General features: G+C 39.4%; 2 protein-coding genes across 2 annotated transcripts; both read left to right on the forward strand.

The window, feature by feature from the left end:
- Nucleotides 1–1,424: 1,424 nt before the first annotated feature.
- Nucleotides 1,425–5,436, forward strand: zc3hc1 (zinc finger, C3HC-type containing 1). The gene is made up of 10 exons (XM_006780703.3): nucleotides 1,425–1,592; nucleotides 2,113–2,215; nucleotides 2,339–2,489; nucleotides 2,631–2,714; nucleotides 2,833–2,960; nucleotides 3,137–3,276; nucleotides 3,391–3,661; nucleotides 3,835–4,032; nucleotides 4,293–4,502; nucleotides 4,622–5,436. The coding sequence occupies exons 1-10, from the start codon at nucleotides 1,459–1,461 to the stop codon at nucleotides 4,694–4,696; spliced, it is 1,494 nt and encodes a 497-aa protein (XP_006780766.2). The 5' UTR covers nucleotides 1,425–1,458; the 3' UTR covers nucleotides 4,697–5,436.
- Nucleotides 5,437–6,160: 724 nt separating this feature from the next.
- ube2h (ubiquitin-conjugating enzyme E2H (UBC8 homolog, yeast)) lies at nucleotides 6,161–26,518 on the forward strand. The gene is made up of 7 exons (XM_087830393.1): nucleotides 6,161–6,442; nucleotides 21,029–21,105; nucleotides 22,094–22,168; nucleotides 22,259–22,298; nucleotides 23,570–23,622; nucleotides 25,464–25,592; nucleotides 25,758–26,518. The coding sequence occupies exons 1-7, from the start codon at nucleotides 6,390–6,392 to the stop codon at nucleotides 25,880–25,882; spliced, it is 552 nt and encodes a 183-aa protein (XP_087686519.1). The 5' UTR covers nucleotides 6,161–6,389; the 3' UTR covers nucleotides 25,883–26,518.
- Nucleotides 26,519–26,766: the final 248 nt, after the last annotated feature.

Consider the following 26,766-nt stretch of genomic DNA (forward strand, 5'->3'; position numbering starts at 1 on the left):
CAACTGAGAGCGGAGACAGATTATCATTTAGAACATGAAGTGGCATTCTTATGTTTGGGGGGAGAAACAAACAAACCATTAAAAAAAACTGTCACCATGGGTAGCTATTCATTATCTAGAGATCACATCACCTGTAGCGCACCACAAGGTTCAGTTTTAGGCCTTACTTTGTTTTCTATTCATGTGCTTTCAGTTGGAGAAAATACAGTTAGTGAATCAGGAAGTGCAGAGGATGAGTAGTAAGAATTGGGGGCAGCTATTAAAGACATACCTGGAGATGTTTAAGACAGAGGGCTTTTGACCAGATTGTTTAACACAGTCTTGGAGAACATGCCTAAGGAATGGAGAATAAGTCGAGTGGTAATGATTTTCAGGAACAAAGGTGATGTGCAGAGCTGTAGTAAAAACAGAGTTTAGAAAGTTGATGACCCAGACCATAAAGACAGAGTGAGAGATGTAGAAACTAGATTAGGAGGAGAGTTGAAAATCAGTGAACAGGTGATGTAGGCGATGGCATGTATGTAAAATTTAATTTAATACTTTCAGTCAATAATTTCAATCACTAATATCTTTAGTATTTTCTTCCCTAATGTTAAAAATATGGTCAGATAAGCAAGATGGGACAAAAATGTTTCTGCTTTTATCCAAAAGTCCTTGATGAAAATATAATGGGACAATGCTGGGCCCTCAGAACGCATTATTCTTACTCAAATGCCTCCAGATCATAAAGTAGAACTGTGCTGGCTTGAACAGAGACACATTTTCCTACTATCTGGTGATGTAATATTCAAAAAAATGAGCTAATAACAGTATCTAGTGGGATGTGTTGCAAAACAAAACTCCACCAAATAAGAATTTATTCAAAGCGACTTTGTTTTTGTCTATATAGCATACCTTATAGTTGAAAATATTCATGTTTTCATTACATTTGTGTTAGAGCTATTACTTATTTGAAATTATTTTATGTAGCTCTTTATTCTACAACAAACTACACAGCATCATATGGAGTCTTAAGAAGCCTCCACTTCAAACTACAGCAGAAGATATTAATCGATTACTAATCTTATAGTGTAATATTGCCCAAAACAATAAATTCAAAAGGGGGAATTTTGTATGCATATTTATTGCAGTTTATTGCATCTGGATAACAATATTTAACAAAAGATCCATAATCAAATACATGGAAACAAATTTAAAAAGTAAAAATAAAATGTTGGACCTACATTTAAAAACACACACAAAAAGTAGTACATTTTAAATCACAATTTTTTTTTATTAAATACCAAATAAATAATTCTTTACATTTAAACATTAATAACAGTCAATCTATGAACTTAGCCTTACGGAATTACGCTTCTGAAATTTAAGCTATGTTGTTGCAGCGCTGTGGTCTTGCAGCATCACGAAGCGGAACTGTCGGTTTCAGGGTGTATTTTCCGTGGGACCGCAGAGCCGATCATGGCGACTCTCGGCGGCAGTCGTGGGGATCGTCTCGGCAATTCTAATCACAACAAGTCTGCTATTGTTTCCCCGGAAAAAGTTCGTGAAATTCTCAATGAGGGGGTGTCGTCAACAGGCGTGGGTTCCAACAGGTGCGATTTTTTTTAATCAGAGAGCGCTCATGGTTCAATTTAAAAAGACGGAGAACAAGTTGACGCTAGCTAGTTTGCCTAGCCACTTAGCTTGGTAGCTGTACTTTTAGCTTCATTCAGTCAGCATAACGAGAAGACAGACGAGATTCCGCAGGTTTGGATGCATGTAAGCTAGGAACAGCAGTATGAACTGGCACGCCTTTGTGCTTTCATTGTTGTATTCATCGGGCAAGTTTATTATGGTAGCATCTGATTTGTCGCCACTGTGTACAGTTAGAGATAAGAGGGGGTGGGGACCTTAAGTTTGGTAGTAACTCCCTACTTTGCAAGTTTTCTGTTTTGCTTCCATCATTAGGTTAAACGAATCGATTCTATTCAGTAGTGTGCGATTATAAAATGAAAATAGGAAACATATAACGTAAAGTACGCATAGCTTTAACCAGTTATATTTGTTTCATCAATCATGTAAATAAAACTGTGCATACTGAAGATGTGTTTTCCCCTTTTTTGATGATTTTAGTGTACAAGGGGATTTGAATGTGGTGGAAGTGAAAAGCAACTCTCAAGCACCTTGCGAAGCAACGAACAAAGAAGCCTTTTTCTCAAGAGTGGAATCCTATTCAATATCCTTTTTCCCCTCATTTTGAATCAGTATGAGCCATCCTAGTTCTTGTTTTTATGTTGTTATGTTGTTATTATTACATGTCCTTGCTGTATGTAAGTTGAAGTTTCCCTTAGCGCCGCACTGTTTGAAATGGGCAGGCAAACCACGCATACTTTCCCCTTTGATGTGTGCCAGATATGGCTGGATCAGTGTTGGCTGTGATATGCTCAAGTGCTGCAGCTGCCAGGCTTTCCTATGTGCATCCTTGCAGCCAACTTTAGACTTTGAAAAATGTGAGTGAAACTTAAAGCAACTGCACAATAACAACACTAGAGGACAAACAGTTTGTTTTGTTTTTTTGGCAAGGTTAGGTTGATATTGTCGGGCTGCCAAATTTTTAAAAAAAATTAAAGCACATCTCCTCTTTTAAACAGATGAAAGCCGCATTGCAGAGATATCAAGGCAGCTTCAGACACAGCATGAAAAGTTTTGTCCTTGGCCTGACTTTCCATGTCCAGGTGGGAGCAAGCATTTTGCATAAAACGTATATATCAGCAAAAGTAATTTGCCTTGAATGAACTTTGATTTTCTTTTTTGTCCATGTAATGATCAGGGTAAATGTTCCTTTTATTTCAGAGCGCTTCTGGCTTGTTCCAGCCTGTGAACCATCGACACTTCTTGCTGCCTTTTTGGAGCGCTTCCAGAGCGCCTGTCTCCTTGCACAGCAGCTGCCAGCAATGAAACCGGAGCAGCTGAAGTCTATGGTGAAGCTGCAGAAGGGCTTCAGCCTTTTTAGGATACTGACTCCAGTGCTGTTTAAAGCATTATGCATATTATTTACATTAGAGAATACACTTAAAAGAATGCATTATTGAGATTATAGAAACAGTTGTCTGAGTCACTCGTTCACCTATACTTATTGGCCACTCTTTCTTTGCAGTCTTTGACAGAGGACGTTATCAGCAGTATGCTGCAGGTGATTGAGGAAGAACAAAAAAGAAAGGGAGAGACTCCTTGCTCTGAGCCTTTGGCTATCCAGATGGCAGCATGTATTGTTTCTCTCTGCGGTTGGGCAGCAAGGTGAGATGTAACTCGAAACTCCTTTCATAGAAATCAGTGTTGTCATATGCTGACATTAAAAGTTGCGTGAAAATTTAGAAACATGGGACAAAAAAGTGTTTTTCTCCATCTTAGTCCTGCTCTGCACGCCATGAGCCTGCCGATCCTCACCTGCTCCTACTGTATGCGCAAGGTGGGCTTGTGGAATTTCCATCAGATGGAGGGAATGGGAGGTGAAGCAGACAATTCAACAAATACACTGGGCACCCCTGTTCGGGCAACCAGTCCTGCTTCAGCAACCCCAAATGATGGTCAGGGAGAGCATTTGACTTCCACCTCACCGAGCCCTGCTACAACTCCTTGTCGCATGAAGCTGCGGAGCCAGGACTCCACCCGCTCTGACCATGTAAGGAGGAGGACCAGGCGGATTTTCCGAGCTGTGCCACTAGCTGGAAAAACACTAAACCACACTGTGCACAAGCTATGATGCAAGCTTATTAATCCGTTCAATTAGAACAAGTGAATGTAAACTTCAGAATATACTAAGCTGCTTCTATGCTGTCTTGGTGTATGTTACAGGGAGAGGGTACCTCCTCCCCAGTGGCCTTGCGTGCCCGGAGCAGAGACTCACCTAGCCCCAGCGAAGAACTGCCAAGCCCTTTGACGAGGGGCAAGAGGCCCGCAACTCGCAGTAGAGGACAGGGAGATGGCTCAGGGACTGACGGCACTGCTAGCCTGCCTCCAAAGCGCCTGTGCCTCTCATCAGCTGGTGGTCTAGTAAGAACTAACATTACTGAGGTTTTTTGTTTGTTTTTGTTTTGTTTTTTTTTTTAAATGATGGCATCAGACTTTATCTGAGGGAATCCGTACAGTCCTGCCTGGTTATTCAGCCAGTGTTTCAAGAGTAATTTGAGTATTTTGTTTGGTTTACATTACAGTTAGAAATGTTGTTAAATTAAAAACATGAAAGACAAACATTCCCTTTTTTAAGGCAGAGGTGTATAATACAAATGTTGACTTACTATCTCTTATTTCAGGATGGGCCCTTGCCCAAGAATGTATTTGACCCCTTAGCTCAGCACAGGGAATGGTGTCCCTGGATCTCCGTAGGAAAGGAGAATGTGGATCCTGGGGCTATCCCTTTTTCAGAAAAAGGTTCAGGACTTTATCAGCAGGGCTGGAAAGCTGCTCTGGACCTCCTCATGCCCATGAAGAACTCCAGTATAGACGAAGGCAGTCCAGCACAGGCAAGACAAAAAGTTCAAATATTTATATTTCATAAAAAAGAGTCATCAGACATGTATATGATAGATTTATACAGATTTACAGATTTTTGCTTTGTTTGTTTGTTTGTTTTTTCTTCCAGGGCCCCCGTGACAAATCTAAAAGGGTGTTTGCTATATTCCGACAGTGGCAGGTTTCCTCTTCGCCATCTCAGTAGACTCTTTGCAAACAAAAACAGCATTGCAACACTGAAGTGATGAACTGACCTCCACTCTTGTTTGTGGTTCAGAATCCATATTACGAATGACAGGAGTGTCAAGTGTTATTAAATGTAAGCCATCAATTGAGGTCTTGTTTCTGTTCAGTGTTTGTCAAGGACAAATAAGGTTCATTGTGTCATTAGACAAATGAATGTGTTCTCAGTAAACAGTAAAAAAATGTGAATGAATGAATGCTGTGGCTTTTTAAAAAAACATTTCAGTTCGGCTACACAAGATTTGGGATGTGTACCGCCATCCACATGACCACAAAGTCTGCTTTGGTAGTCCTTGATGACAACATGATGGTCTGGATTTTTGTGGAATATAGAAGATCATGAGAAAGGGCCACATGGCTCTACACTGGAAAGATGATGTTTACCTTTACCGTATTTTCTTTGCAAGAGCAGTAAACATTAATCTCAGATAAGCGCAAAAAAAAAAAGAAAAAAGACTGTGAGGAAGTACTTATGTGTGTATTGTTTTGCTTAAACACCAGATGGATACAATAGCTGTCCTCGAAGAGAGCAGAATCTTTTTGGAGTAGTGATGTTTTGTTTTTTCTCATCCGTGCTACCCGGTTTGAAATTCGTGATTTTCTGTGATATTTCATTACCGATGCAGTTCTCACTCTCTTGCATGTACCTTTGTCTTTGTAGACGCTCCTAAAAGGGTTTAATAAATTGCTCTTCTGAATGTTTGTTTTACTTTGCATGTCGTTCTTCTGAGATTTTTAAGATAAGGCCAGTCAAAAAATTAATGAAATTATATTGTAAATCCAAGAAGAATGCACACAGTACAGATGTCAGATGGCTCTGCTTCACAAAGATTTTTTTGGAATGTGTTTTTTAAAGTTTATTTTAATTTTATTTGCTGAAGTGTGTTTATGTGCATGCGTGTATTCATGTATAGATAGATGGATAGGTATTGTGGCCTTGTAGAAATGGTATTTTTAGCCATGACCATTTTCTTTATTCTTTCCCTAGATTAAGTCTTGTTTGTATTCTATAAATAAGATATTAGGTATATTTCAGCTTCGCATAACTCTGGGGGAACTTAGTCAGTTAACGGAAATGAATCACAAGACTGATGCCCCCCTCCCCCCAAAAACATTCACTGTTCTTGAAATGGACTGTCAGTCTTGCCAGACATTTTGGGGTCCTGACAGCCAACATGTGGGGGTGACAATCTGGTGGAGCCGAGCCACTGCTCGAGCAATTAGGTTATCCTGAACATCTTGAAATATTTTTTTCCAATATATGTTTATATATATATATTGTTTAACTGTAAAAACAGGCATGTACGTGTTTCTAAATGAAACTTAAATGTTAAAAACAATAATGTTTTGGATAAAACTACAAAGATGGCCATTTATGGTGACGTTTGGGTCGCACATAATATGACGTCATTCGCGGAGGGATCCCTGTGTCGGAACCATGGTCATATCGTTGAGAGGCAGTGAACGGCAGAGGTCTAGAGACAGCTCAGCTACTCATTAGGGCAGAGATACGTTGAAGTGGGAAGACGTCTCGCTGCGAGCATTTCTGGAGGCAAATGTTAACTTTCGGATAGTACCGTTTGCTAGACTATCTAGCGTTCCGGGGGGCTAGCTTTCAGCTTTCTCACGGGTGTTCTGCGGTGGAAGAAGCAAAAATGTCGTCTCCAAGTCCGGGTAAAAGGCGAATGGATACCGATGTGGTGAAACTGTATCCTTTCTGAACATAAACAACAGTCTCTCAATCGCTGTCTGGTCAGCTATGTGCTGAACAGTTTGTCAACGTTATATGAGTGAACTCTATTTATTGGTGCTGCTTGTTTTTCTTGAAACCCCCCTCAAGCAGAAAATGCTTTCACAGTGAATGACTGGTGTTTTGTGTAAACAACATTTTGCTAGCAAAGCCAAGTGTTAGCTATTTCTGTCCTGCGAACCTTCAGTCGCTTATCGGGACAGCTGTATTAGCTAATCAGATCGGTCACAGGTCCTTCCGGCATTTTTTTTTCATAGCAATATTATTTCTTTGTAACTAACATTAGCTGTCTAGAGCTTGCTCTCCAGCTCTGAAAATTACTGCAATATCCGCACAGACGCCGACGTTTTTCTCCTTATACAGAAATGTTTTGCTACACCACCAACAGATGTAGCAGAGGTAGACTACCTAAAACACCTTGTGGTAATTTGGTTTCTTTGTTCACTCCTCTGTTTTATGACGGGAATCAAACTCAAACTGCCCCTTTTACACGCTTACACAGAACCTTGTTTACATAACGTAAGCCCAACTGAAAACGCTGCTGCTTTTGTTCTAGTCGCAAGACGTTGGCGTTATTGCTGCGTGTATAGCGATCTGGGTCTACCTAGCTTTGCTTTGTAACCCCACTAAGGGTTTGGTATGTGTGTTATTGCATCTACCACTTGACAAGAAGACCTGCAACGAGCGTTGTTGAACTGGCGTGCTAGTCAGTTGGTTAATTTCAGCATCAAAATGGCCACCTGATCAGTGTCTCTCACTGTACTTCAGTGTCAACAGGCAAAGGCATGCAGTACTAACTTGTCTCATTTTCGATGGGTGTTAACGTGTAGTTTTGGACATACTGGATCTGGAACTGAGTGTGGCAGCTGTTACGTGGTACAGCAGGTGTCAAGTCCCCTACAGTCATTTTCACTGTGGAATGTTTGAACTTTTTGGCAGCATCTAGTGTGTTCTGCTTTTCAAGTCGTCGTCACCATGTTTACTCTTTCACCGCTGCTTCATTTGTTTAGCTTCACTCAGGGATGACAGAAGCAGTTATAAAAGTGAATCATAACGTCAGATTTCCAGTCCATGCAATGTTCCAGAAGGAACAGTATGAACAAGTAGTTTTGTTTTTGTCCCAACACAGTGGAAGCCAGCTTAATGATTGGGTAGCCTGTTACTAGCCGGAAACCACATGAGGGAGGGACTTAGAACAGCTGATGGGATGGCAGTAAAAGCTTTGCAAATATGGGGTTAGAAGTGGGCTGGTCAGAATTAAACCAAAAACAAGGGGAAGTTACCCCAACAGCTTCAAACTAATAGTTTTTAAATGAAAATATTGACAGTGTGTTGTTTGTTTTGTTTTGGTTTTCAAGCTTGGGCTTAATTGAGTTATTTCTGCTTGTAGACCAATAATATATAACTCTTTGAATACTATTTATAGCATTTTTTTTTTTTTTTTTTTTACTGCAGTAAGAGATTGGTGATTGATGATTATGTAAAGTTTATTCTTCCCCCGCTCGACACTATTTATGTGTAAGGTGTAGCAACTGTGACAGGGTGCTGAAACGGACAGAACAAGAGTTGTAAGGGTTGTAGTGTGGACACCCACACACAAAGCATTGGAGTGTAGTAAAACCCCTCTCCTTCTTGAGCTACTTCACTGACAGGCAAGAGCAGGTTTGCTAAATACCACCTGCTCAGTTTTGTACAGTGACCTGTGTGTTTAAACATACCATCCAAGACTAGTGGTCAGCAAGTGTTAAGAATGACAGCTATGTGTGTTTTAAATGTAGATCTTAAAGAGTTGGATTTGATCTTGAGCGGGCAGGTCTCCAGATTCTAGAAGGCCCTTCTTCTAAACTATCAATAAGAACCTGTTTCTGTGCTTGCTATCAATGCATCTCCCCCTAGTGTAACCAAAACCTGAAACTCACACTGGCTTTTAGACAGAGGCAGGTTCTGAGAGGCCTTGTGCATTAATTTGCTTTGGCCACCGGAGAGCTGTGAATCTAGAACGGAGGCCGTGCGGGAATTCGTGAAAATGAATGTCAGAATGACCTTAACATGAAGCACCACTCAGTTAAGCTTTGTCCCAAGCCAGCCAATACTCTGCAGCCTGCTTTTATATGCTAGTACTCACTACTCTTTGTACAATTCTGTGAAATAGTCATAGAGAAGACATTAAGCCTTAGTGTACACTGACTTTCCACTGTAATACATCTTCCTGCTAGTTCGTTCCCTCCTATACAATATGAGACAAAATTTATTGACCGCTTCTTGACAGACTGGATTTCTTAAACATTAAATGAACATTAATTTCCTATCATCTGCATAACCTCTTGACATTTGGTATTCTGTCTTGGTCTCAGTTGGGCTGATTTTGATGTCGAACACAATGTTCTTGAAGGAGCTTAGCACAGTGTGTCACTTCTAAGAGCTTTACATTCAGCCTGTTGTGTGGGATTGACTGCACATATTGTGTAGGAAGTTGTGCTGTTATTTGCATATAATTTTTTATTGGTCTTGTTGTTTTACAAAGACTTTCAGGTGGAAAGCTCCTGGAATTTGAGCACAGGTGAATTACATAGCACTGAGCCTATTGTGCATGCTAAAACAGGTCATTTTAACAAGGCTCTTGTTATTGACTTCTCTCGCATTTGCTTGGCATATAATTGACCAACAATAAGACTTGGACATCTTTATGTGTGACAATTCTAATTTATCTAATGTAATTGTTACAAAATTGGTCTTTCAGTTAACACACTGCAAAATTGTTTATTTAATTAAAAATGGGAAAACCAACAGAGAAGAGTTTTAAAATGTCTCTTCTCTAGGTGCTAAAAATGTAATTAATATGAGATGTAAAGACTTGAGGTGTATATTCTGCTGTAAATAAAATTTCGCTCTATCAGAGGGGATGTTAGGACATCTGATGTCCTCAAAATGACATCCCAGCTGTACTTTTCAACCTTTGAGTTCCTGCTGAAAGGGCTCTCTGGAGCATGGCCACCAGCAATTTTTATTCAAGTCTACTAAGAGTTGCGCAGAGGGGTGTCAGAGGCTTTAATCTGCCCCAGTATTCATCATAATACCTGATGTCAACATTAGCATATACCTCCTTTTATATTGAATCAGGTGATAAAGGTGTTGCACATCACACCTCTCAACTTGCAGTTTTCAAGGAGAGCTCACATTTTTAAACTTTTTTTAAATTATTTTTTTAAAAGTAACTTTTTACACAGCAGTCAACCTTTAGCAATCTGATTTATTCACTTGTCCAGATTCATGGGACATTTTTGATTGTCCTCGCCAGTGTAATAGTGTAAGTGTAATACCAATCCTGAGCTTTATCTCCTCTCTGCTTAGTTTTTTTGGCCCATTGTGCCCATGTAGAATGACATCCGGACAGCATCAGCAGTAGGTTCTTTTGTGTTTCCCATTTAGAGAAGCCCCTGTGACCCACCCCTCCCTCTCTACCTCCTGCTGCTGTGTCAGGCCATGTCGCACAGTCACGGGCAGCTAAACTGCACTCAGTGCTATTATTGCTGGACTGAACTAACTAGATGCAGTTTATTGTAGGGAAGGAGCCAGCAGTTGTATGCTCTTTCCTGACTGATTAAATGGATGGCACAATGAACCCATGAGCAAAATGTGGAATGCCCTGGTCTGATGAGGAAGTTGCATAAGCTACCAGCATGCTTTGTTACTGGGCTGGAATAACTACACAGTAGTTGACACAAAGAAGTTCATAGAAAACTTGCTAACTTCAATTTTATTTTCATTGTGGTTATAAGATAATGTGACATGCTGTAGGTATAAAAATTGTAAAGCACAGTTGTCCTTTGCCTCAGTTACTCACCATACTATTACCCCCAAAGGCAAAATATCTGAAAGCATACAAAAAAAATCAAATCGAATTTAAAATTCGATTAAATATAAGTCTTGTCAGGATTTTGTGGGTGTTGAACCGCATGCATTATGCTGTCAGTTGACACAGTTTTTATTATCTTTATTTACATTTGGTGCACAACTTTGCATGTGTCACTGCAGGTGTGTTTAAAACATTTCATCCAACCGAGCTCCTGCTTTTTATCGTTTTTAGGACTTTGTGAATGAATGCAAGGTAACAAAGTCAATTGTGTATGAGGCCCCTACTATTCAGGAGGCGCCACATTGATTGACAGTCCTGTTTTGGGGGTCCAGGAGCAAGGCATCGCTGACAGTAGGGTGTTTGAGGCCCTCACTGTTAATCCCATAGTGCATACAGCGAAGCTTCCTGCACGCATGGCTGCGTTCCCTTGGAAAAACAGATGGACTGAAGTTCCTCTCTTTGTTTCGCATGATTTTTTTTTTCCCCTAGCATTTGGGAGTTCAGCCTGGCTCTGTCACTCACATGCAGAGGTGCTTTAGTGTGGAAAATCAAAGGAGTGACAATGGGGTAACTAACTACTTGACTACTAAACTACTTGTTTAAATGTTGCAGTAAAACCACTGCAGCTTTTATTTGCTCGAAATTAGCCTGCATATAAATTAAAAGGCCCTTATCAAAAAAATGCAACCTATACTTACACACCCTATACTTGCCTCACTGTGCTAATCTGCTGCTGTTCATCTCTCATCTGTGTCAAGTTGATAAAATTAACCCCGCGTGTTTCTCTAACTAAAGCGAATTTCACCATAGCCATTTCCTGAAAATGTCTCTTGATTTTTTTGTGTTTTTCTCTGTACAATAAGCAGCACATCTTGTTTATTAGATTTTCTCATTAGACTGCTGCTTCAGATCCAGGCCATTGTTTTTCTTGCACTGGCTCAGTTTTGTGTTCATTAATGATCAACTCATTTGTATGTGCATGCACGTAGCTCAAATGCACGTGCGCACACACAGACTCTGTCACTACTGCTGTAAATAGACTGTTGATTTAGTGAAGGGCTGAGAGGAGGAGCAGCTGAAGGATTCACATTTGATTGCAGTGGGTGGGCTCTCATCTCTCACCAGTGAAGACAAAGAACTTAGTCTGCTCAATTCTGAGCTCCTCCGGCTCTCACACTGGGAGGTAGCCATTGGTATATTGAGACTTGCATCTGATGGAAACTAAATCTGCATTGCAAAGTGAATAATACATTTGGCTAACTCTTGCATGTTGAGCTGCCTATTTACGGTTTATTACTAAATGAGTAAGGGTAAAAAAAAAAAAAGAGAGATTTTCAATTTTGCTGCAAGTGTATGTTGTTGTCTTGTGCAGATGGCTTTTACATCTGGTGAAATTTGAAATCTGTATTATGTTTAAAAGGTTTGCCCAAGGTTTATTATTCTCAGGAGCAAATGATTGTTTATATTTGAGAAAGCAGTCCTATTAAATGTGTAAAATTATAGACCGTGAATCTTTGAAGCAGAAATAAAACAGACATATTTATTTTTAATTTATTTCCCATCCACCTTCCAGTGAGTGCGCCGCTTAACAGTACCAGACATTTACAATCGGATTTCAGTTGAGTCAGGCCTTTGGGGGCATATGTCCATTGATATGTAAAGCCTGCTGCAAGATTTTCTTTTGCACAGGCCCCACACACCGGTCCTCCATCAGCATTCAGACTCTTTATGTCTCAGAAGGAGCGGGAGCTGATTCTAAAACAGACAGCTTAAGCCCAGCTTTGCTGAATAACACCACACTTGAGATTTAAACAACAAAAAAAAAGCAAAGGATAGCCATTTCCATTCAGCATTTCCAACATGCTCATTTTGTGGTGGGTGTAAAAGAATGCTTCTTTGTTTTTCTGAAGCACAACTAGACCTGCGCCTGTCCAAGGTACAACCTGTTATCATTGAGCAGATGTACCTTTTGCAGTGTTTAGCCTTTTAAATGTGAATTAATCATTTTCCCCCCCTCTTTTAATTTTTATTTTTTTTAGCTGTGTTATCTATAAAATTTTACAGTGTAAAATAGATCACCATATGGCCATGAGTTAAATGGTTGTCTTTTTTCAGTTAGTAACACAGATGGAATATTTAGTCTGATTATATCATGAAAAAAAATTAACTTTTGAATATAAAATATTAAATTCAGAACCATGTAGATGTTTGCTGCCCCCCAAAGGTGCTGTACTTGCAAGAAGCACATATTAGCATGTGAAAATAACCATAGAGTAGTAAAGTATAGTGTGCAGCTTAACAAATAGTGACATATTTGATCCATAGCAGGAATGCAGTTCACTAAACGTTTTGACATCTGGTATTAGTAACAACCATCTTCATTTACCATAATTATCAATCATCGTCTTTGCTCCCAGCCAGCTTATTTTGATTGTTATTTAAGCAGAGAGATAGGTAAGCTAACATGGATTTTTTTCCAAGTGCTCTGGTGGAGTGAGCTATAATGCTGTTGTAGTATATTCTGGCTCTCTGCATTTGTCTAGAAAGGGGTTTAAAAATGCCCAATAATAAAGTGGAGAAACTATGCAAAAAAAAAAAAAAAAAAATGACACTGAGAGAAGGTGAGGGACACAGAGATTCCTTCTATTCTTAGTGAGATGTTGGAAAGACATGAAATAAGCAGAAGGCTAACCTATCTGCTTCCACATTACTGATGTAGTTTGAAACTAATTATCAGTAACATTGTAGCACCAGAGGTTTTTACCTACAGCATTCACAGTTTCAGGAACAATTTGAATCAAAATGAATTTGGTGCAAATCAAATTCTCATATTAGTAAAATCCTTTGTTTACTCTTTAATTGATGTTGCTGTTGTTCTGATTCACTGTGTACTTCAGTTCCCCTGTCGTGTACCTTGCAATCTTTGTAACCTGGTGAGCAGTCTGCCTCGGTGCACAAGCGTGGAAACATATTTGCTGGCATTTCTGGTGTATATCACTACAGGATTGTTTAAGTAGTGAATGATGATGATGATGATAATAATATTTGATTTGACTTTTTTTGTTTGGCTTGTTTTACTTTGCAGATACTCTGAAGAACTCTTACTTAATGTGCTCTGCGTTGGATTAGATTTAACGGAGAGTTCATGTCATTTTATGAGCCAGTAAAGGAACTGGCAAGTTTACATATTATATAGATTAATTATTTACATCTTGTTAGATATAAAACGGGAGTGGAAAGATACTGTGTCGTGTCACTCTTGTAAATACAAGGGTGGGTTTGAGCCATCTGTAGACTAGTTGAATTGCAGCTGCAGGCTTGGTTCCATTCTCATTTTCATTCCTCTTTAGCTGACCATGTATTCACAGGATTATCCGTCTACAGAGTCGATGAGCTGGGGTTTAGTTTTTGGGGTATTTTTTGTTGTTGTTTGTTTTGTATTTTAATTTTAGTTTTGTTTTTTTCAGGCTGCAAATCCCCATTAACACCAAGCTACATTTGTTTTTGGTTTTTTATTTGTCTTTTCTTAATTAGCAATATTGGAAAATGCCCTACTTGGGGAAAGTGTTTACTTCAGGGTAAGAGGGAGATTGTAGGTCAGTGAGGTTTTGTGATGATGACTGCAAGGGGAGAACAGTGTTTGTTTGGTGTGGAGTTGATTAAATCACTCTCTCTCAGAAACACCCTGCCTATCACTCGCTCTGCCTGCAGTGGCAGGATGGTTGCTGTGCTACAGTAGCTGCCTCTGTTTTCAGGCAGCAGAGTGTAGTGGAGGTCACACAGTAATCTTGCTCGGCTCGCCGCGGTGCAGTAATACATACAAAGTTGAATGCACAAACACATCCAGATTTAAACACAGGATTGGACTTTAGCAGGAACAATCCACATGTACAGATAAAGTTGTATGCTGGCAGAGATTTTCAAAGACGTAAACACTCATGGTCTCACGTGCTCACATGCATAATTCATGTCTCTCAATCCATTTTTAAACAGGAGGAACAGTCATGTTGGTCACATTGACTTTGTTGTCTGTTCATGTGTTTTTGTTTGTTTTTCTGCAAATTGCAGCTTGTATTCATAGAAATAATAGTTTTCTACATCTAGTGGTTAATGGGTGTGAATGTGTGTTTCTTTTGGTCGTTTATATTTGTCTCTCGGTGTAGGAAGCCTACCTATTGCGTACACCCTGAGGGCAGCTGCTATATTTCCTGCCTTTCATCTCCAAGGCCTTTGATTGTATATTTTTTGCTACAGTCTGTGTGTGAGGGAGTGAAAGTAAAATAGATGACTTTCTTAGAGTTCCTCATCTCCAAACAAAGAAATATAAATATGGTACTCTCTTTCTAAGTTTTTCATTGAAAAGGGAATTTGTAGCTTGATATCTCTCACTTCACTACTTTACATCTTGCCTGTGAACCTTTTGCTTCAACAATTTTCTATAATTTTTACCACATTCCGAAGTCTGATTCTTACCTAATGATAAGGAGGAATTTTAGGACAATCATTCATTTCTTCTAGTGCTGTCTCATATCCTTTGTGGTAATACCAGTCTAAATTTTGAAGTTATATAAAGGTGTAATATCACTATAGCATTGCCATGTTAGGTTTCCTTGTATGCACAACAGCTGGATGAGCCTGGACATGTCTGAGAGCAAGGGCTACAGTGGTGTGAAAAGGTGTTTGCCCCTTCCTGATTTTCTATTTTAACTGTTTGTCACATTTAAACGTTTCAGAGCATCAAACACATTTAAATAATAGACAAAGATAACACAAGATGGCACAAAATGCAATTTCTTAGTATTAGGGGGGGCGAGCCCTACATGGCCCTGTGTGAAAAAATGACCCCTAAATCTAATAACTGGTTGGGCCACTATAGCTGCAATCTTTTTCAGCACTATGGAGGAATTTTATCCTACTTGTCTGTGCAGAATTGTTGTAATTTAGCCACATTGTAGGGTTTTCGAGCCCGAACTGCCTTTTTAAGGTCATGCCACAGCATCTCAATCAGCTTCAAGTCAAAACTTTGTCTGGGCCACTCCAAAGTCTTCAATTTGTTTTTCTTAAGCTATTCAAAGGTGGTATTGCTGGTGGGTTTTGGATCATTTTCCTGCTGCAGAACCCAAAGTCCACTTCAGCTTGAGGTCAGAAACAGATAGCCAAACATTTTCCTTCAGGATGTTTTGGTATACAGCAGAATTCAGGTTCCATTTACCACAGCAGGTCTTCTGGGTCCTGAGGCGGCAAAACATCACACCAAACCATCACACTATCACCACTGTATTTTGCTGTTGGTATGATGATGATGATGATTTTCTGAAATGCTGTGTTACTTTTACGCCAGATGTAAGGGGACATGCACCTTCCAAAAAGTTCAACTTTTGTCTCGTCAGTCCAGAGAATATTTTCTCAAAAGTCTTGAGGATCAACAAGACGTTGTCTGGCAAAACTGAGATGAACCTTTATGTTCTTTTTGGTCAGTGCTTTTTGTCTTGAACCTCTGCCATGCAGCCATTTTTGCTCAGTCTCTTTCTTATGGTGGAGTCCTGAACACTGATCTTAACTGAAGCAAGAGAAGCCTGCGGTTCTTCGGATGTTGTTCTGGGGTCTTTTGTGACCTCCTGGATGAGATGTTGACTCCAGGGAAGCTTCACCACTGTTCCAAGTCTTCTGCATTTGTGTATAATGCAGTGGTGGGCAACTCCAGGTCTCGAGGGCAGGTTTTAGATCTCACCCTGGGTCAACACATTTGAATCAAATGGTTAGTTCATTACCAGGCCTCTGGAAAACGTCAAGACATGTTGAGGAGGTAATTTAGCCATTTGAATCAGCTATGTTGGATCAAGGACGCATCTAAAACCTGCAGGACACTGACCCTCGAGGCCTAGAGTTGCCCACCCCTGGTATAATGGCTCTCACTGTGGTTCACTGGAGACCCAAAGCCTTAGATATGGCTTTGTAACCCTTTCCAGACTGATAGGTGTCAGTGACCTTGTTTCTCAGGTGCTTCTTTAGATCATTGCATGATGTGTTTCTTTTCGCCTTTATCAATGAAACCATCATTTAAAAACTGCATTTTGTATTTACTCGGTTTAGCTTTGTCTAATGTTAAAATTAGTTTGATGATCTGAAACATGTAAGTGCGACAAATATGCAAAACACTAAGAAATCAGGACGGAGGCAAACACGTTTTCACACCACTGTATATGTTAGCCTCCATCAAAGATTTAACATCTAAAAGAGACCACCTTCAACATCCTCCAACAAAGCACAGCGCTTTACCAAATATGCAAGAAAACTGCATCTGGTACATGTTTCTGCCCTTGAGACAAAAACAAACACCAGGCTACAAAGGTAGAGATACGTGCACCTGTTGATCTGTGACGCAATAATAAAATGACTCAACCAAGCATTGCTAGCAGCTACAATGGCTAGCTGTCCATATGACAGGCAGAACAAATGGTGGATGGAAATCATTAGTGTGATTGCATGGTGGAAAATTAGGACTTAAAGCAACATCCCAGGTAGAAAATATTTTTCAGTCTTATGGGGGAGGGGGGTTGTTCTATAAAATGTTGTTATAGATTGATGAACACCCAAGTCTTTAGACTTGCTGCTGCTTTAGTCTTTTTGATCTCCAATAGCAGGTTTTATATGCCATTCATTTACAGGTAAGGGCACATCTAAACTTCCAAACTCTCCGACTCTCGTTTGTGCTTGTGGTCGAGTTGTTGGTGCAGAGGATCGCATACTTTGTCTAACCTGGCATGTTGATGACGTGGAAGGTAAAACAGTGTGCATGTTATTAGCTTAGTCAGATTGCATGTGATTTATAATTCTGACTTGGATGAAGTTCAAGTCACAGTTTATGTAATTAAGGCTGAAATCTTGGTAGTTTCAGGCAAAACTGTAAATAACTGACCTGTGCAGTCAGTTTGATCGTTTGATTTGATTGCACGTCATTGTCCTTTGATGAAATACATGAATTGGATCAGATGAATGGAATTGGCTTTTCCTCGACCCCTGCTGTTCAAAAACGGCAAGAGACAGGAACATGCTTTGAAAATAGCCAGTGCCTCCCATCACTAGATCAACAACTGCTGTCTCCAAGAGCAAAATGTTTGAGCATATTTGACGCCACATTGTTTGACAGCATGCTGTTTATGATTCTCCGTCGTGTTTGTTTTCTGTACTTGGAACGAGGCTGGTTGCGAGGGGATATTTTGATCCTGGGTCAGGCAGGGATAGAGGCCTGAATGGACCAGAAAGAAAACAAGACATGTCTAGACCACAACTGCAAATGCTATTTACTGCATATTTTTACATCTAAGTATTTAAAATGTGCTTTATAGGCTACAGAAGAAATATCAGGACAACATTGACCTTAGTCCTGAAGTAACAAGGTAATTGTTAGTCTGAGAGGAGCTCTTTTGTACCTTTTTTTTATTACTTTTTTCATGTCTAACACTGTGTTATTAAAGAGTGAGCTGGCATGTTGAAGTCAGTATATCCTTATAATAAAGTCTGGTAGTGACTGGTAGTGAAGGAATTTAGGTTACAGTTCAAGGCTTTCTGTGATCTGTGTGGATTTATGTATGTTCTCCTAGCTTGATTGGGCTCCGTGTGTTGGATTATATTTATTGACTTACCTGTTTATGTGATTTTAACTATATAAATCCAAGGTGAAGGGTTGGACAAGCAATCTTTGCGTGGGGGTGGGATAAGTAATGATATAACTCTGTAGTTAATTGTCCTTTTTCCATTGATTCTGTTTGGGTATTTGGGTTTACCCATGCTGGGTGAGAAATTATTTAGTTATATTTTAGTTCGCCTTTTATCAGCTTATTTATTTTAGCACTTCATATTATAACCTTTTAAGGTGAGGTGCAACATTTAAGTGTGTTGCACTTTTACACTGCATGCTTATACCTTTAGAGCCTTTTGTGATCCAAGTGTGTTTTACCATGTTTTCAAGATGTTAAAGATACAAAGTATCTAATGTTACAACTAAATGCACCCAAATCAGTCACATGTTCTTAAAGGGATACACATGTAAATTTTGCAGAGGTTCTATTTCCTCAGTGTTTCTGCGCTTGTTGACATTGTTTATTCAACTTATTTGCCAAATCTGAACACAGTCAACTTCAACAAACCAAAAACAAAAACAAATCTAGAGTTGAGCTCAGTTAAGCTAGTAAGTTGGTTGGCTGTGTTTTTCACATTCCATCTCAATCCATCAAACAGTTGGGGAATTTACAACTTCCCTCTGTTCTTACAGACATGCCAAACTCCTTTTCTGTCGTGTGAGAACGTTGTCAACAGAGACCTATAGCTATTTATTGGGTAGAAAAGGCTATTGGGTTAGACCAGACAGATGGAAAGAATCACATCAAAGTGATATTAGTTTTGAGCTTGTGTCTGAGAGAGATTCTTCTTTGAGATTCTTCTTTCCTTCATCTTTAGGTTAACTGAATCAGTCAGTGGGTCAAGTGTACTCTACGCGTTAGCCTTTTTAGCCTAAATTAAAAAGCTGGAATTCATATTGCATTCATGTGAATCATATTTTTTTCTTTTAATTTTCCAATAGAAATTATAACCACAGTCATTGAAATTCAAATCGAGCTTGGTCTGAGTGAAGCTGCTGCTGACAGATGCTGAAACTGGGTGAATCTGTGGCTACATGTGACTGCTGTTTCCTTATTAGATGAAAACTGATGGATTTTAGTTGGATGAAAGCAAGTTACATGTCAGTGGTGTCTGTTAGCATTATCTTACTCTATGAGATATTAAACGTACTCAACAGTTTAATATTTATAGGTCATCAGGACCCTTACATTTGCATTTCTATTTTGTTGTAATTTAGGTAAGTGTGACATCATATAGCAGGGTTGATTTTTCGCTGCCTTCCTAGTTAGACTGGCCAGTTTCAGTCAGTGTGCAGTGTAGTTACTGTTGTTTTAGCCCCATAATTCGCTTATCACCCACCACACCTCACGGTTTCTGTTCCATACCACAACACACACAGTCTGTATCGTCCTGTTCCTTGTCACTGCTGCCTTATCTTATATAGCTTTTAGATGTGTAAATGTCCTTTTAGATAAAGAGAAGAACTAGAATAAAATGAGGAATTATGCAAGTGTGAGCACTGAAATATGATGCAGGAGTTGTTTCTTTAGGCACTGGGCTTGTTTATGGTTTCCTAGTGACCTTTAGATGGCTATTTAGTTCGCCTTGGATTTTGCATCGGAGACCCTCATAATGCTTACTTGACTCCAGTGCGAGTCAGAACAGAGAGGTTCCTCTTCTGTCTGAAATAGACACATTTCCTTGTTGAAGCCAGGGATTCAGTATGCTCCTAGCAGTCTCTACCAGAACTTAAAATAACCTTCAGTTTGATTTAACCCTTTGGGGTCAGTGATGCTGCTAATTAGATCCACACTAAATCAGGATCAACAAGACAGCTGCTTCTGTTCGCTGTGGAAAACTGTGATTCGTGTTTTTATTATGATTTCCTTTGGTCACATTTAGGCAAAGTGATTTCTTTTTGGTTTTGTAAAAACAGCAGTGATCCGGAATGCTTAGTGTGATAATAACTATTTCTTCTTTTTCTTTTTTTAAACTTTATTTATGTTGTAATTATAGCTATGACTGGAGTAGCAAATGAAAACACAGGCTGTTTTTCTTTACTAACACCTTTCTTTTAAAAAACGAAAACAAACAAAAACCTGGCTCATGGTAAAAACAGGAAATCATTGTTTTTGCAAATATTTGTAAATGAAACTTCAGACAACACATATTACATATTGTTTGAGTTTAATCCCAGAAACAAGTTTAGGTTGAAAACATTGAGCTCGAATGCTAAAAATACATCTTATCTCAAACATCTCATAGCTAATTGGACTCATTAGTGACATGACTGGGTATAAAAAGCATCCCATGGAGGTTTTCACCACTGTATGAAAGACTCCCTGGGAGCATTAGTGCAGCTCACATGGGTAGCTTTCACATCTATGAAGGCACCAATAATGCTCAACAATATATATAGTTTTTTCAGCTATATATGACACTATAGAAACCTCCTTTTCTGATATTACCAGTATTAACTGTATATTTTGGACTCTTGGGCTGTCGGCTCCATCAGTTACAACTATGAGAAGTGACTAAAATTAGCATTTCAGTTTGTAGACATGCGTACAGTGAGTACTGTTTTGTCAGAAGTATGTGTGGTAATATCAAGTTCTAGAAAGCCAAGGTGCTCATGGAGAGTGACACATGGAAAAGACACTTGGAATAGTTAGCAGATGAAGGATGGGTAAACACTTTAGTTGGCATCGTGATGTTAATTCAGTGTGACGAGGGGCATGGCATTGAGCTATTAGTTGCCATAGATAACGCCTCTCCAGGATTGTGGATTAAAACAATAAAATTATTATCATTTGTCAAAAGCTGTCATTCCTCTTTTTAGTCTTCATAATTCACAGTGATACAATCATGTCAGGTAGGAGAGAGGAAACCGGTCAGGTTGTTCTTGTGCACTTGTCTACCATGCAGGAAAATATGTGATGATACAGGAAGCAACCACAGCTCACTGACTGTTTCTACAGAAGCCAAACGAAAGAATCAGTCCTGCAGTTCTTTGTTTGTTTATGTGTATGCTTTTCGTGAAGCAATTCTCCTTAACTGTCCTACAGCATCGAGAGCAAGCATGAAGTCACCATCCTCAGTGGACTCAATGAATTTGTAGTGAAGTTTTTTGGACCACAAGGAAGTAAGATTTTCTCCTTTCAGTTTTTTTGTTTGTTTGTTTTTTTTCTCATTCCACAGACATTTTGAATATTGCTGCTGAGACCTTATTCAGTAACATGTTCTAAAATAATTAAGGGGTTATCCAGGGTACCTTTTTTTCCTTGAATGCAGTACTATTAAGCAAGCATTTTAATGTATTTTAAACCAGCTATTAACATGAGTGCCATCGCCATAAAAACAAATGAGATGTTAAGATTGATTTACAGAGCATGAAGTGACAGTAAATGTGGTTGTGAGAGAAGACACTGCAGGAGTATCAGTCAGTCTCTTTGTTTAGACATAAAGAGCTTTTTCACAGCAGGCAAGAAACGCAAAACGCAAAACTAGAGCTGAGGCCACAAAGTGTAAAACGGAAAGGAGCTAGGCTTGAACAGGCTTGAGGGGAATTTGGATGAGGAGTGTGGCCTCATCAGCAGGAAATACTTCTTTCATATGCTGCTTGTAACATCTGTCACACTAAAACCACTGTCACTTACGCATCAGCAAAGAGGGGAAGTGTGTGTTTGACCCTGTTTATGTTGCCTCGAAACAATGCCAAATAAAGAGGAACTGTTGTCCCCATTGCTGCTCAACCATCATGTGCGTTATCTGTCATGTATGTGCTTCTCAGTTTCAGCACAGCACACGAGGGTCCTGTTACACACAGCTATTCTGGGCAAGCACCAAACACCCCCGCAAAATCCGAGTCGCTTCCTCTTTGATGTCAGCGTATTATTTGAAGTGATTTGGAAGTAAAGATTTCTCCTGGGCTGAAGTGCATTACTGCATAAAATGACAGATACGTGATGAGGGAAGCTCATGTGTAGCAGAGAAGATTGATTATAACACTGTTTTTATATCCATTTAAATACACGAAGGATGGAAGATGATGTTGAGGCGAATAAAAGTCTGTCATCTGCACTCAGCTTTGTTCTTTTGTTATGTATTCTGTGTCCCCTCCTTATGTACAGCACCGTATGAGGGAGGCGTGTGGAAAGTGCGAGTAGATCTTCCTGATAAATACCCATTCAAATCACCATCAATAGGTACGAACTCTAACTCTACTTTACATCCAGACTTATTCATCTTAATTTTAGTTTTTAGCACTGTCCTAACTTATTTCATGTCTTTTTCAGGATTCATGAACAAGATTTTTCATCCCAACATTGATGAAGCGTAAGTTGATTTCAGTCATGTATGCTGCACCATTTCAGACTATTAATGCAAGTATTGAAGATCAAGAATTCATATTTGTATGTTGTCAAGTCGTCTTCTGTTTTCATTGTTTTGAAAATGTTCATGTTAAAATGTGAAAAGGATTAACCTAACTTAGTTATAGCAGTGCCATTGGCCATCACGTTCATTTTATGCTTGCTTAATGTTCACAGACGACAAAATTAACGGCTGAAAATGTTTGAGTTATATTGAAAGGGCAGCAGGTAGAGTAGCTCATCTACCAATCGTAAGGTCGGTAGTTCCCCGGCTCCTCTAGTGTGCATGTCGAAGTATTGTTTAGCAAGACACTGTACAACTGTGAGTTGCCCCAAGGTGCATCTATAAGAGTGCGAGTGTGTGAACGTTAGGTTCAAAGCGCTTGTACAAAGATGAACGGTGGATTGGACTAGCTTTGAGTGGTCAAATAAAGAAGAAAATCACCATATAAGTACCAGTAATACTGTTTCACTGTGATTTCCAGTAATCTTTGGGCACCAGAAAATGATGGCAAAAAACAAACCAAAAAGAGAAGCAGAAAAATATTGGCCAAACTTAACATTGACCAAAAAAATCAGAATTGCTGTGTTTTTCTTTTGTTTTTCTTATGTCGGTAAGTACATTTGTACCTGCTCGGTCAAGCTCTTTGCTTTTCTGAGTCCGTAAATCCACTGAACAGTCCATAAAGGTGAGCATGAAAAACTTGTGCCTCCTCCCCATATGTGACAGTGTAGCGTTTCAAATACCAAAAATAGCAGGGCATCTAGGCTGTTCTCACCAGCAAATGATGGCAGGTTTAATAGAAACATTTCATTAGCCAGTGGGTAAGGTCTGTAATAAGTGCATTTATATAACTGTTGATCTGTGGCTAGGAATATGTCAACAATAACAATCTAAAGCTTAAATTACTGAAACTTGACATTAACTTACACAGCAACTTGGTTTTAGTTATATATTTAGTAGGGACAGGCCGTTCTGGTCACATGATATTTCACAACTTTCAGAATTGACAGGAAATATACAGCTGAATGGCCACAGTTTGCTCAAAAGCTGCTGGGAAGTACACCTGTTGCATCTAATTTTGCATTTCTCTTAACAAACGTGAAGACATTTTCAAAACAGGATGGCCCTTTTGTAGAAAAAAGAAAAACTCTGCGTAGCAACACACACAGATTCCTCCTTGCCTGCCTTCGGCCTTTTAACCTGTAACTCTCTTTTCCCTCTCTGTTTCCCAGATCAGGAACGGTGTGCTTAGATGTCATCAACCAGACATGGACAGCCCTTTATGGTGAGTGACTACGCTCTGTGTCTGTATTGAGTTCCCTCTCTGAGGGTCGTGTGATTATGTGTGAAGAACTTGACACAGTGCCATCCTCACAAAATAAATACTGGCAGCTTCTTTTTAGCAAATGGTGTACTGTTGCTCTTTAATCTACTTACTGTGGGGAAAAGTGAGCACTAACTAGGTAATACTCTCAACCAGCAAGGTCAGAAAACAGTCACCTTCGACAGGAGTGAGTTATTATCTGTCAGCTGTGGAAGACATGCCCACATATACTTGATGGGAGCAATTATACTCAGTTACTTTCCCTCACTGTTGCTGGTCTCCCTGCTTCCCTGACGTCCCCGTGCCCTTCTCTCAGTAAAATTCCCCATTAATTTCCCATAATATCTACTTCACAGGGTTAAAATAGCTGTTGAGTAGTATAAATGACTTTAGAGTAATATACCTAGCAGATGCTCCGGCATCCCTTGGTATTTATTTTAGCTCATGTTCCTACTCAGGAGAATACTGAAACCCTAAATGCTATTTACAGAACCAATAAAAATGAACTGAGAATTCATTCGGTCTTAATTATTTTCCAGCGAATGTTGTATTTGTGTGGATTACTGTAGGCTTTGTTGTGTCGGATGTTTAAAAAAAAACAACAACAACAAAACAAACCACACAGAAATGAGCCAAATGACAGGAATAGGCCAGTCAGCCAAGCATTGTGTAATGAGTCTATACAAAGGAAGAGGGAGCAAAAGCTTTTGATTTAATCTTGTAAACACCAAAAACAGTGGAAAAGAACTGGGGGAGTGTTTGCTTTCCTTACATAAATGGACCCAACAGTGACACCTAGGAGATGAAAGTGTCATCTCAGGTTTTGGACTCTCCCTCAGCTCTGAGAGAACTAGCTGAGACCTAGTGAAAAGCGGTGTTTTTTTTGTTTTTGTTTTGTTTGTATTTGTTTCTTCCTGTGTGAGTTAATTCCCAACTGACCCTTTTTAAATTAAGCTAAACTAAGCTATGATATGGTAACTCAACAAGAGCACCCAGATTTTTATTGGGCACATAACGGAATGACATTTCTTTACCAGATTTATTCAGATTAGAGGTTACATTTACGAGAAATAACAGCCATTAAATGAACAGCAGTTCATATCGGAGAGCTTTATAAGGTTACATGCTTTGGGGGCAAACCCTAAAACTGTCAATCAGTTTCAGCAGTCCACTTTCCAAGGCAATGGTAGAGTATCCAGTGGGGAGAGACATGCACAATGAGAGTATTGGAGAGTTCTTATTAGCCAGTCAACAGCCAAACTGTGAAACACATAAACCTCTGGATTGTTGAATTAATGCATGCGCACATTAGAGCATCAGACCAGGCATCTCGAATCATTATTACAGTAAAAATGTAGGTAAGTGTACTTCTGTGTTTCTTGGTTTACCATATCTAATGTGATTAGCATTTTTTTTCCCCCGAGGGCTTTGTTGGGATAAACCAGATTATGTTGGCAGTGTGGATTAATGAAGCTGCAGTGTTATGTAACTTTAAACATGAATGATAGATCTGTAACTTGGAAAGGAAAACAAAATTCTAATAATTATTTGTAAAAAATAAATTCTAAAGCGCCATTTTTTTAAAAAAAATCAGGTTTTCCTGGTGACTCTAGAACTTCAGTTCTAACCAGTACATAAAACTGCATGTAAAGCTATGATGCTCTCACCCCATCCATTTAGAGTGGCTTAAAACAACTCTTCAAACAACTGGCTTGATGCATTACCAAAATAGCTGCTAAGTCACTAGAAAGAACTAATTTCTTTCCATGGGTAAAGAGATAAGGTTTCCTTTTGTTTTTCAGATTTGACCAACATCTTTGAGTCGTTCCTGCCCCAGCTGCTGGCCTACCCAAACCCCATCGATCCCCTGAATGGAGATGCAGCTGCTATGTACCTTCATCGGCCAGAGGAGTACAAGCAGAAAATCAAAGGTTCAACCTAATGAAAATATGCTACCTGCAGCAATCCATTTTTTTTTTTTTGTATCCAGCAGAATATAAATTTGTAGAAGTATTTTCCTTTCAGGAGGTATTTTCCTTTTTATTGCAGACCAGCCAGCTCACCTTTTAAATCTGTTTTCTCTATTTCTTCCGCAGAGTACATTCAGAAATATGCAACAGAGGAGGCTCTGAAGGAGCAGGAAGAGGGGGCAGGCGACTCTTCATCTGAAAGCTCCATGTCTGACTTCTCAGAAGACGAGGCCCAGGACATGGAGTTGTAGTAATAGGAGGGTTCCCCCATCCTGCCCCCTGCCCCCCCCCCCCAACCCCCACAGAGACTATATTTGATTTCCTAACCATGAGAAAGCAGACTTATAATATTCATATTTAAACAAGTTGATTTTTTATTATTATTATTATTATTACTACTAAACAAGGATTTTTATGGATATATAGCCTTTGGTGTGTTTGACCTCCCCTCCCATTCTGTAGCTGTTTCTCCTCACACGCATCCACGTTCTCTGCCTGTCAGTCTGCTCATTTGTGTGGTGCGTCATCTAAGAAGCTTCCATGTGAACATCTGATTTCTCTACACAAATCCACTTTATAAAACTTCCTTTTTGACCTCAGTGACATATAATTTCCTTTCTTTTCCCATAATACCAGTTGACTCTGACCATTTTTGTTAGTTGGTCCCCATCAGATCAGGTTAGGTCTTACTTGCCCTCTCTGGTGTACATCACCACATATTTGGGGGGGTTTGTTTTGTTTTTTTAAATGCACACACTGACACACAAGTGTCCGAGCACATTTTATATGAAGTGCAGTGCCAATAGACGCTAACAAATCAACCTGGAATACCTCTTAAGCATATCTCTTAAAACATATTATGAGAATATGAAATAGTTTTTTTTTTTGTTTTTTTTTTTATCATTCAGTTCAGATTCTACATGGACTGTTACATTACTCTTGCATTGCTCTTTGTTACTCTGTTGACCTGCAGCTGCCTGTATATGTTTGCTGACCTGTTTTAGCTGCTCTCCCTTTAAGTCAGCCTCCTTATGATTGGCCGCCCATGATAAACAGCAGGCGGAGCCTCTTGTGCTTCTAGCCAGAGCCGTGTACATCATGCAGAGCCAAGAGTAGGAAAACAAAAACGTATCAA

This window comes from Neolamprologus brichardi, chromosome 17 (assembly GCF_056152115.1).
Source record: "Neolamprologus brichardi isolate AB-2024 chromosome 17, ASM5615211v1, whole genome shotgun sequence".
In the NCBI taxonomy this organism is placed as follows: domain Eukaryota; kingdom Metazoa; phylum Chordata; class Actinopteri; order Cichliformes; family Cichlidae; genus Neolamprologus; species Neolamprologus brichardi.

Excerpts from the sequence above, each read along its gene's own strand:
- zc3hc1 (XM_006780703.3), top strand. The coding sequence starts at position 1,459 with ATGGCGACTCTCGGCGGCAGTCGTGGGGATCGTCTCGGCAATTCTAAT. Across the intron at positions 3,662-3,834 it reads ACTCCACCCGCTCTGACCAT|GGAGAGGGTACCTCCTCCCC; the intron begins GTAAGGAGGAGG and ends TGTATGTTACAG. Across the intron at positions 4,033-4,292 it reads TCTCATCAGCTGGTGGTCTA|GATGGGCCCTTGCCCAAGAA; the intron begins GTAAGAACTAAC and ends CTCTTATTTCAG.
- ube2h (XM_087830393.1), top strand. The coding sequence starts at position 6,390 with ATGTCGTCTCCAAGTCCGGGTAAAAGGCGAATGGATACCGATGTGGTG. Across the intron at positions 21,106-22,093 it reads GTTTTTTGGACCACAAGGAA|CACCGTATGAGGGAGGCGTG; the intron begins GTAAGATTTTCT and ends CCTTATGTACAG. Across the intron at positions 23,623-25,463 it reads GACATGGACAGCCCTTTATG|ATTTGACCAACATCTTTGAG; the intron begins GTGAGTGACTAC and ends TTTGTTTTTCAG.